This window comes from Haliotis rubra, unplaced genomic scaffold, assembly GCF_003918875.1.
Source record: "Haliotis rubra isolate DU_JTF1 unplaced genomic scaffold, ASM391887v1 Scf1101, whole genome shotgun sequence".
Lineage (NCBI taxonomy): Eukaryota > Metazoa > Mollusca > Gastropoda > Lepetellida > Haliotidae > Haliotis > Haliotis rubra.
This window is the reverse complement of record NW_025765006.1, coordinates 157,768-170,397: the sequence shown is the minus strand read 5'-3', so window position 1 is coordinate 170,397 and position 12,630 is coordinate 157,768. Positions and strand designations below refer to the sequence as shown.

Here is a 12,630-nt window from a genome sequence, read left to right as displayed (position 1 = left end):
CTGTATGATCCCCAGGGAGTTGAAATAGTATCGGATAGTATGATGTTGTCCTATGACCGGGGATAGTAATGTACGTAGCGCCGTGAGCAGGCAATGTGCCTGGATATGAGCGCCATATAAAGCGGACTATTTGCTGGGTTTGCTATCCGAAATCATAGTTAAATCTCTCTTTCACGGAAAGTATAATAGGTCGATACTAATTGTGTATCCATGGATTTCCAAAGCCCTGGCTGCTACACGTTGTTCGCTTTTCCCCCAGTATAACAGGCAGAAGATTCGTTTAAAGTTGTATAACATCTGTATTGATTTGGAACATTAACAAGTGACTGTGTTCTTTTTACGATTTCTTTGAGGTATGAATTGAAAAACCGATGTACAACTGTCAGAATCCGCAATGCAGGTCGGATGGTTTCCCGGATAGATGGCTACGAGGATTGAATGGCTTCGTGGATTGGATGGCTAAAGGGGATGGTTACGCGGATTGGATGGCTTCGTGGATCGGATGGCTTTGAGGGCTGGCTTCGCCGATAGGATGGCTTTGTGGATTGGATGGCTTCGCGGATAGGATGGTTACGAGGATGTGATGGCTTCGCTTACAGGATGGCTTCGCGGACAGGATGGCTTCGTTGATTGGATGGTATATATCAAATGTATTATCAACAGCTACATGTTGCTAATATCTACGGTAGGTCACACTACATGCACGTGACATGTCCCATATATCATGTACTACATGACCTCTACATGGACGTCGACCGCCTCCGTGGTGTAGTGGTTGGAGCGTCCGCCCGGAGAGCGGAAGGTCGCGGATTCGATCCCCGACCGCGTCATACCAAAAGACGTTAAAATATGGTACTTGTTGGTCCCTGCCTGGCGCTAGGCATTAATGGGTACAACAAGGACTGGTCGGCTCGGAGTCAGTATAATGTGTCTGAGTGGGTTATGTCTGCGGCATGGTATCTCAATCGGCTAGCACTATAAAACCAGCTTCAGTCTGGGCTAGTACAAGCAGCCGCACATACACATACACACGCATGCACGTCGTCATATGAGCAAAATATTCTCAAGCACGACGTTAAACCCAATTTCACCTTACCTCACCATATGGACGTCAGTGATAATCGATGGGGCGGTGGGGTAGCCTAATCGTTAAAGCGTTGGCTCGTCACGCCGATGACTCGGGTTCGAATCCCCACATGGGCACAATGTGTGAAGCCCATTTCTGGTGTCCCCCGCCGTGATGTTGCTGGAATATTGCTAAAAGCAAAACTCAAACTCAGTCAGTCAGTCAGTCAGTGATACTCGATGTCGTTCCTATTACAACAGTTATTAAAAACAGATGGCAAGTACATGAATAAACGTTTTAAATGTCATTAAAGTTGTTGTTTTTTGTGTGAGAATGACAAACATTGCTTACGAGTCACCTTATACGTAGGTCACTCACAACTTTTTGTTACCTCGTTCCCGCCTGAGGAAAGCGTACATTACCGTACAGTAAAATATACCATATTTCAGGGCTGTTGCCATGACGATGATTTTCACACAAAACCCAACAGCATTCTATTTGCAGAGTGAGTTTAGTTTTAATCTACCATTTCAGGGGGACAGGTGGCATGGGTCGACCATAATTGGCTTCACGCTTCGTAGTCATGTTAAAAGGCGAGCGTGGGTCTTCAATGTGAAGACGCCAACGACTGTATCACTGCGCAGAATCACCGAACACAGACCGCATTTCAGTCGTTAAAACAAGAACTATTTTATTCCGCGGCAACATACAGGGTTCAAACTTTTCAGAGAAGTGCCAATTGAAAGGAAAACGTTGACTGCAGACGTTAGTTATTCATGAGACAAGACAAAAGTGACACATCTTCGTCTGGAAATGCATCCTGGAAGAGAAACAAGACAATAAAAGCATCCGCCATCGTCACGTGACATATAATGTTAAATATTCAAGGCATTACTGAACAGATTTCATCGTGGGGTAAGTTTAAAAAACATTAGACATGAATAAAATGTGAATTATATTCTCACTAAAGATGTACCGGATATTCTAGAAATACAAATGATCAGAGAAATACAAGAGGTATCGAGTGATAGGAAAAAGGGAAGGACGAAGAGTAAAATAACAAAGAACAGTGTTACGGTTAATAAATTGCCGTGACAACAGGTATAAGAATCCCCATTGAACCAGCAAAATATAACACAGACAAGTCAAAAATATTCAATAATATATTGAGCAAACAATGAGCAAGATAAGATACAATGAATCACAATACAGATTTCTAGTACAATGCATATGAGTCACAAATCTAAAGTTTTGAGTCACAAATATAAAATATTAACTCACCACGAGCCTTGGTAATAACAGTGAGATCAGATATTCTAAATGAAGCTTGTTTACAAATGAGAGCAGTCAGGCACGAAGTGTCAGGGTCAGACTTAGCCGAGAGCCGCGATGCGGTCCTATACAGTCAAGACATGACCCTGCATCGCGGCCGATTACCCCTCGTATTTTCTTGAGATTTTTAAATATATTTCCTGTGGGTTTTTGACTGAAAAGTCGATATCGATGTACTCCCAGATAATTTCCCTATACATACACGTAACTGTCATATTTTTGTGATCATACATTTAGATATTAATGGGCCTGAAACCCGTTGAGTTCTTGTTTCAACGATAGCGAGCTGACATGTTGACATGCTGTGCGCATGCGCCAAATTTCTATAGTCCATATCGGAGGACGTTCTTCATTAGCGGTACGCAATACTCACTCTCGCCTCCCGTTTCGCGCGCTCGTACTTTGGGTGAATCACACTTAATGTATATTAAATTTATCTGCTTTTATGTCATAATTAGGATTCCATTCATATCTCTACAAAAAGATGTGTCCATGGGATCTAGCAGACTTATTAATATACAACGCAGTGCACAGAAGACTTAACCCCATGGATGCCGAGGTGTATTTTCTCTGAAGTTCTGAAAAATGAACGTTGAGCGACAATTGCGTTAGTGATGCACTGCTTCTAGCTACGGCTATAACACAGATATGTAGAGTATTTAATTTCCTTTCCGATGATGTAAATTTGAAGCACAAATACACAGACGGTTTGGAAAGTAGACTTTGTTAAAGGATGTCCGCAATTTTGTTATGCGTTGAAAAGCAGTAAATGTCTCCGTTTACAACGTGATGATTTCTTTATTTAGAATCTTTAATGAAACTTTGTGCGAATAAAATACTGCGTGATATCTGAACGACATAACAATATATGAAACTGATTTGTATGCTTATGTATAACTTTCTACGTTCAATGTGAAAAATGGCTTGACGAATGTTGATTTTCCTCTGACGTCAAGCGACGACAGAGGACACACGCACGCACGCACCCACACAAGCACACACGCACACACACACACATATACACGATGATCCAATCTGTTTCAATACAAAATCCACATTGTAACCGGATACGTTTTGGTATTATCACAAATTATAATGAATTAGGAAATCGCTGATGAGAAAGGAGGTAATAGCTAAATAGATGGTCCTATCTACCTAGAAATTAGTTGTTAGATTCCCAAACTCTCTTGATTATGTAGATGTATTTTGACAAACGTTGCATCATTATTAACAGAGATCGAGCCTTATTTTCAAATGTAAAGAAATTTCTGAAAATACGACACCACATTAGTTGTATGTTGTAAATATTTGGCAACGCCGGAGAAAGATGACATCTGTATGTTGTTTAGTATATAGCTCACCTAATTTCCGTTCAAGGTATAAAATCTCGGTTTATCAAAGCTATCAAATGACTGTTTTTTTAGCTATCATTAGATCTTATATTCGTAATCTGATGGAGAAGAAGGGAATGAGTATTGTTTTACGCCACTTTTAGCAATATTCCAGCAATATCACGGCGGGGGACACCAGAAATTGGCTTCCAACATTGTGGCAGAATAAGTTGGACATGTGCACACAAGTAGGTATCAATAAATTACATTGATACAACCAACTATCAGTTGACGAAGTTATTATTCGAAGAGGTCGTATTGGCCACACAAGATATACGCGTGAATATTTACTAAAAGGTGAGGATCCTCCGCTTTGTGTCCCTCGTGATGAAAAAATCGCAGTCAAACATGTCCGGCTTGACTGTTATTTTTCCATCACAAAAGATAAATATTTCCGTGCCAAAACGGTTAAAGATCTTTTTATCCCCCGCAACGCGTTTTGCGGGGATATTAAAATGGACTCCGTGCGTGCGTGCGTGCGTGCGTGCGTCCGTCCGTGCACATTTGTCTTTTCCGGAGCAGAACTCTAAAACCGTTCAATATTTCTTCACCAAACTTGGCACATAGATAGATCTGGTGGTGTACTGGTGCCTTTTGGTAGTTTTGAAATTCTGAATAAAATCTTTTTGGCTTTTCCGTGGCAACAAGTTTGACTTAGCCTGAAATTGGTGGTAGTGCTCTTTTCCGGAGCTGAACTCTAAAACCGTTCACTATTTCTTCACCAAACTTGACACATAGATTGGTCTGGTGGTGTACTAGTGCCTTTTGGTACTTTTGGATTTCTGAATAAAATATTTTTGGCATTTCCATGGCAACAAGTTTGACATAGACTGAAATTGGTGATAGTGCTCCTTCCTGGAGCAGAACTTTAAAAACCTTTCAATACTCTCCTTCCACTTTTCTATATACACACATAAATATTTGACATAATCATAACTCGTAGACATAATCATGAAGAGTATTTTGCCATTGCGGGGGATATTGATGACTTTGTCTTCTTTTCATTTAACTATTGATTTTATAAAAGAAATTGATCTGATCGATAGAGTTTGATTGATCTGTTTTGTAGATACATGTATATACATTTTTATCCCCACGGCATGTAATGCGGGAGGATATAGTCGTCGCCTCGTCCGTCTTTCCGTCCGTCCGTCCGTAATCATTTTGTTTCCGGAGCATAACTCAAAGACCGTTCGATATTTTTCAACAAAAATTGGTAGATATGTCAAACATAACCTAAGGTGGTGCCTTTTGCTACTTACAAATTTTTGTCATTTTTATTTTTCTCGGTTTCCATGGAAACGATTCGGACTTTGTCTCAAAAGGAGGGGTGCGCTTCGTTTCCGGAACACAACTCGAAAACCGTTCAATATCTTTCAACAGAACTTATTAGATATATGAGACATACCCGAAAGTGGTTCCTTTTACTATTTGCGGATTTTGGACATTCATATATTTCCCGGTTTCCATGTAAACGATTCTGACTTAGAACGGTTTTTGAGTTAAGACTCTGGAAACAAAATTACATGCCGGGGTGTGGGGTGGGTTGATTTGGAGGGAGTGATAAATGAATTGTTTTAGTCATGATATAGCTAAAACATTGCTCACTCACTCACCATTTGAATAATGTCCTGGATAGATAAACAATTGGATAGTTTACCATGTATCTTACTGTGTACAACGCGCGCACCTATTTCGCTTCGGTTTCGCCAAGTCAAAGAAAATATTTCAAAATATAATATTTATGTTCCAATATTATGCCCGGATCAGGTTTCTGATTGTTCATTATCATGTGGCTATTCTTTTCATAGTTATACGAAGAAAGGTGAACTTAAAAATACCCCTTTGGTACGGAACTATCAGAGGGATGCTTGCGATTGGGCAAAAGGAGGACATGTCATGTTTTTTTACTTTTTTTTGGTACAGTTCTTGCAGAAATAAAGTGAACAGTTTAATATCATGTCATGGGATTATTGGCAATATATAGTGATTACGCCGTGTATATTATAAAAAACGAGTATATCGTTAAACGTTTGTGACAAACGCACACCTAGTGAATCATTAAACACCATTGTCAATAAAAAGATATAATACAAATTTCATAACCATGATAATTCCTAATAAATATGTGTGTATTTACATTTAAACATATATTAATAACTTTCCTAAAGTAAAAACATTCTGTTGTGAACATACAGATCTTGTCAAATCTATAAAAATATGTGGAAAGAATCTGTATCATTTGATAGCATACTGGAAGAACCATTCGATCCATGTAACCTCAGAACTTTATACATGGAGGAAAAAGTATGCAGATTAATCTATGCTGCTGTGTAAAGGATATTGCCTTAAAGGAAAAAGTAGTCAATAACAATGGCAAACTGATATTTATACAGAAATATCGAAATATAATTGGATGGAAAACTATTTACCGTTAAGAACAACGAATAAGACAAAGTTAAGATAATTAATTCCAACACCATATTATTCATAGAATGCTGACAACAGATAAAAACATGTTCAAATATAAAATTGTAGCATATTCTCTATATTCTTTGTGCAATGCTGAAACTGAAAATATCATTCGTTTGTTATATGAATGTACACAGGTAAAACTATTGAGCCACAACCTTATAAAATAGAAAATAAATCCGGTACTAAACTAAAAGTAGAATAGACTCACATCATTTTTTGGATTTAAAGAACAAGAGTCATCAGAAGATGACATATCCCCCAGGCCCCCACATCTTTGAAAGAACAAATCATCTGACAGTTACTTTAAGTCCAGCTTGATTTTAGACTAAGTGCAAATCGTTTCCATGGAAATCATGAAAAACATAAATGACAAAAATCTGCAAATAGCAAAAGGCACCACTTAGGGATCTGCCTAACATATCTGCCAAGTTTTGCTGAAAAATATTAAGAAGTTTTCGAGTTGTGCTCCGGAAATGAAACCCACCCCTCCTTTTTGAGACTAAGTCCGAATCGTTTGGAACCATGGAAACCAAGAAAATATTAAATCACAAAAATCTGCAAATAGCAAAAGGCACCACTTTAGGTTCTGTTTGATATATCTACTAAGTTTTGCAGAAAAATACTGAACGGTTTCTGAGTTATGCTCCGGAAACGAAGCCCACCCCTCCCTTTAAGACTAAGTCCAAAACGTTTCCATGGAAACTGAGAAAAATAAAAATGCCAAAAATCTGTAAATAGCAAAAGGCACCACCTTAGGTTCTGTTTGATATATCTACAATTTATTGTTGAAAAATATCGAATGGTCTTGGAGTTATACTCCGGAAACAAGATGATTGCGGTCGGACGGACGGACAGACGGACGAGGCGACGACTATATCCCATTACATGCCGTGGGGATAAAAATGTAATCACGTCTGAATTTAATATACCTTGCAACAAACATTACGTCTACACAAAACATTATCTCCATAATACTACCGAACTAAAACATACCTTCTGAAATCTACATCATTCAGAAAAATATATCTCATACACAGTCTGTGAACACGACAAATTTGTGACCTTGTTTTACATAACCACACTATATTGTACGTGTACTTTGCACTGCGTTGTATATTAATAAGTCTGCTAGATCCCATGGACACATCTTTTTGTAGAGATATGAATGGAATCCTCTCTGCAAGGAAATCTGTAAATTATGACATAAAAGCAGATAGATTTAATATACATTAAGTGTGATTCACCTAAAGTGGAAATCTGTGGAACGTACGACCTGTCAAAACATGAAATAAAGCCAAGGGAGGCAACTCTAGAGCGCTATCATAAAGGCGTACCGCTAAACATAGTATTGCCATTGAACATATATGATGCGAAATGTGACCCACAAAACTTTAAACATTGTGACCCATAATAACTATCACCTAACCAATGATTTTACAAATCACAAAAACACACTCTGGTAAAAACAGAACATGGCTGTGTAGTCAAACCAATAAACCAATAAATGACTTCATCAATAATGGGGCATGCCCCACGATTAGTCAAACAATTATTTATGTACGTCCGATTATGGTCCGATTCAAGCGTCCGAGTGTTCTTCGTGACAAAACGTAGTGGATCAGCATAGTGAGAATAGTGCACAACTATTGACACATGTAGGTTGTCAAGGTTGTACAATGACTTTTCCACAGACAGTACGTATTGGCGTTCTGGTCGTGATGTTGATACAGTCTAAAATCAAACTTACCCTACAACATGTCAAGCTGCCTTACACTGACGTTCAAAAGAGTTAATAAATTCTTGAAGGAATCTCGACTTGGGACATTACACGACATCAACGTGTTCCTACTCTCTAAAGACTATAACACAATGCAGATAAGCCGTATGCAGAAGGTTTCTGATCGTCTTGTCAGTAACGTGAACTCAGGGGGGCCCAACCAACGTGAAAAGCGAGGTGAGGTGAGTTGAAATGGGGTTTAACGTCGGACTTAATTAAATATATTTCGCTCATATGACGACGTGCATGCGTGTGTGGCTGCTTGTACTAGCCCAGACTTAAGCTGGTTTTATAGTGAAAGCTCACTGAGATACCACGCCGCAGTTAAGCATGAATAGTGAGTGAGTTTGGATTTACGCCGCTTTTAGCAATATTCCAGCAATATCACGGCGGGTAAGCATGAATACCCCACTCAGACACATTATACTGACTCCGAGCCGACCAGTCCTTGTTGTACCCTTTAATCCCGAGCGCCAGGCGAGGGAGCAACAAGTATCATATTTTAACGTCTTTTGGTATGACGCGACCGGGGATCGAACTCGCAACCTTCCGCTCTCCAGCGGGCGCTCTAACCACCAAACCACGGAGGTGGTCATGTAAAAGCGACGTGAAAAGGGACGTGGAAAGCAATATGATTGTTTATCGAAAGGCTACTAGGCTGAAAACATTCACCCAAAACACTTCAGATTTAAGGTCCAATACCATACGGCATCAAATATATTTAGAACAATGATTATACTTTTGTTTTCTATACAACTTAGCAAACTGGAATCGTTCCGTGTGGATGCTTATGCAAGACTGGAAAGCTCCTTAAAAAAAACCATGTTAATTGTTACACGGAAAACAAGAAGCACGTGATCCATCTCCCATGACTGGGTGATCATGCGTAATAACTTGCGACTCTCCACATTCAGAAAACATATCAGGAGGAAAAAACCCGTAAGGCGTTGTAATTAATTAATTGTCTCTCACAAAGGTTTCCGTTTAAAAATGTTTATCTTCGTATGAGGATGAACTGCCTGATTGACAAGCTTGTATCACCACGTAACTGGTAACGCATGAAGTCCGTGACTCTCCGCCCGTCTGTGTGTTGTTTACTCTCGACTCATAAATGTGAAGACCGCCTCCGTGGTGTAGTGGTTAGAGCGTCCGCCCGGAGACCGGAAGGTCGCGGGTTCAATCCCCGACCGCGTCATACCAAAAAGACGTTAAAATATGGTACTTGTTGGTCCCTGCCTGGCGCTAGGCATTAATGGGTACAACAAGGACTGGTCGGCTCGGAGTCAGTATAATGTGTCTGAGAGGGGTATTCATGCTTCACTGCGGCATGGTATCTCAGTGGCCTAGCACTATAAAACCAGCTTCAGACTGGGCTAGTACAAGCAGCCGCACATACACATACACATGCATGCACGTCGTCATATGAGCGAAATATTCTCAAGCACGACGTAAAAAACCCAATTTCAGCCCACATCACCTAACTGTAGATCTATTACACATGACGAATACTGTATTCAATGATACAAACATTGGGATATTGTATAAATAAACACGATAGTCTCAACTTCAACTCAGGTTCATTTCAGGTTCAAGACAATACACCCCTGACAGCAGTTTGAGTGAGTGAGTTTAGTTTTACGCCTGCACTTAGCAGTATTCCAGCTATATGGTGGCGGTCTGTACATAATCAAGTCTGGACCAGACAATCCAGGGATCAACAACATTTACATCGATCTGCGCAACTGGGATACGATGACATGTGTCAACCTGAGTCAGCGAGCCTGACCACCCGATCCCGTTAGTCGTACAGCAGTTTGAAGTCTCATGAAGATGAAGAACATATCTCTGTTTGCTTATCATTCTGTGATACCCAACATATTACCTATTATGATTCCGTAAATTTAATTAATTAATTAATCTATTTTTGACCCTTGAAGATCCAGGTAAGAATTCATCTTCAGCAACCAATGATGTGACTGTCTTAAGAGACTAACGGGATCGGGTGGTCAGGCTTGCTGACTTGGTTGACACATGTCATCGTATCCCAATATTGTATTGATCAATGCTAATGCTGCTGATCACTGGATTGTCTGGTCCAGACTCGAGTATTTACAGACTGCCGCCATGTAGCTGGAATACTGTGGCGTATAGCATCGAAAAATCGTTTCTTGTGTGTTTCCTTTGTCAGCCACCATCAAACATCAAGGATATTTCTTTGGCTTGGCTATTTACTATTCCTGGCTTCGCGGTGTTTGACTCTCAGGTTTGGACAGACAAACTAGGAAAAGTGTCTGAGCTTTCAACCAGAAAGCAGAAGGAATAAGGATGTCGTAAAAATGTTTGAGAAAAACACCCAAAACAATCGGCGTAGAGAAACATGTTTTCCTCGTATCAACCAATCAGTCATTCCGTCTCTTACAAATTCCCTGACTATTCAATGTCACAAATTCCCAGATGACCATGTCGGTGTGAACATCTGTGATGGATGAATGGTGTACTAATTAGACATAAGAGTATTGACCATTCAAGCAAAGACCTCTGGGGCTTTTAAAAAGGTCGACGTTCGATTGGCATGTGTTGCTGGTTCGGGAGTAAACAATGCCGTGCAAATACTCGCACATATTTACTATTAATGTGGCTTCTGCTTATGGTTTATTCAGCAGGAGCTGTTTGTTTGTTGTTTGTGAAGGTATCTTACTGTGTACAACGCGCGCACCTATTTCGCTTCGGTTTCGCCAAGTCAAAGAAAATATTTCAAAAATATAATATTTATGTTCCAATATTATGCCCGGATCAGGTTTCTGATTGTTCATTATCATGTGGCTATTCTTTTCATAGTTATACGAAGAAAGGTGAACTTAAAATACCCCTTTGGTACGGAACTATCAGAGGGATGCTTGCGATTGGGCAAAAGGAGGACATGTCATGTTTTTACTTTTTGGTACAGTTCTTGCAGAAATAAAGTGAACAGTTTAATATCATGTCATGGGATTATTGGCAATATATAGTGATTACGCCGTGTATATTATAAAAAACGAGTATATCGTTAAACGTTTGTGACAAACGCACACCTAGTGAATCATCATTAAACACCATTGTCCAATAAAAGATATAATACAAATTTCATAACCATGATAATTCCTAATAAATATGTGTGTATTTACATTTAAACATATATTAATAACTTTCCTAAAGTAAAACATTCTGTTGTGAACATGCAGATCTTGTCAAATCTATAAAAATATGTGGAAAGAATCTGTATCATTTTGATAGCATACTGGAGAACCATTCGATCCATGTAACCTCAGAACTTTATACATGGAGGGGAAAGTATGCAGATTAATCTATGCTGCTGTGTAAAGGATATTGCCTTAAAGGAAAAAATAGTCAATAACAATGGCAAACTGATATTTATACAAAAATATCGAAATATAATTGGATGGAAAACTATTTACCGTTAAGAACAACGAATAAGACAAAGTTAAGATAATTAATTCCAACACCATATTATTCATAGAATGCTGACAACAGATAAAACATGTTCAAATATAAAATTGTAGCATATTCTCTATATTCTTTGTGCAATGCTGAAACTGAAAATATCATTCGTTTGTTATATGAATGTACACAGGTAAAACTATTGAGCCACAACCTTATAAAATAGAAAATAAATCCGGTACTAAACTAAAAGTAGAATAGACACATCATTTTTGGATTTAAAGAACAAGAGTCATCAGAAGATGACATATCCCCCGGCCCCCACATCTTTGAAAGAACAAATCATCTGACAGTTACTTTAAGTCCAGCTTGATTTTAGACTAAAGTGCAAATCGTTTCCATGGAAATCATGAAAACATAAATGACAAAAATCTGCAAATAGCAAAGGCACCACTTAGGGATCTGCCTAACATATCTGCCAAGTTTTGCTGAAAAATATTAAGAAGTTTTCGAGTTGTACTCGAAATGAAACCCACCCTCCTTTTGAGACTAAGTCCGAATCGTTTGGAACCATGGAAACCAAGAAAATATTAAATAACAAAAATCTGCAAATAGCAAAAGGCACCACTTTAGGTTCTGTTTGATATATCTACTAAGTTTTGCAGAAAAATACTGAACGGTTTCTGAGTTATGCTCCGGAAACGAAGCCCACCCCTCCCTTTAAGACTAAGTCCAAAACGTTTCCATGGAAACTGAGAAAAATAAAAATGCCAAAAATCTGTAAATAGCAAAAGGCACCACCTTAGGTTCTGTTTGATATATCTACAATTTATTGTTGAAAAATATCGAATGGTCTTGGAGTTATACTCCGGAAACAAGATGATTGCGGTCGGACGGACGGACAGACGGACGAGGCGACGACTATATCCCATTACATGCCGTGGGATAAAATGTAATCACGTCTGAATTTAATATACCTTGCAACAAACATTACGTCTACACAAAACATTATCTCCATAATACTACCGAACTAAAACATACCTTCTGAAATCTACATCATTCAGAAAAATATATCTCATACACAGTCTGTGAACACGACAAATTTGTGACCTTGTTTTACATAACCACACTATATTGTACGTGTACTTTGC

At 38.9% G+C, this 12,630-nt stretch overlaps 1 protein-coding gene across 1 annotated transcript in view; it reads right to left on the bottom strand.

Moving 5' to 3' along the window:
- Positions 1 to 1,740: 1,740 nt before the first annotated feature.
- Positions 1,741 to 12,630, bottom strand: part of LOC124286727 — a 42,143-nt gene continuing 31,253 nt past the window's right edge. The window contains exon 6 of the mRNA XM_046723156.1: positions 1,741 to 1,886. Within this exon, the coding sequence (XP_046579112.1) occupies positions 1,833 to 1,886 (54 nt within the window). The 3' untranslated portion in view covers positions 1,741 to 1,832. The remainder of the gene's footprint in view (positions 1,887 to 12,630) is intronic.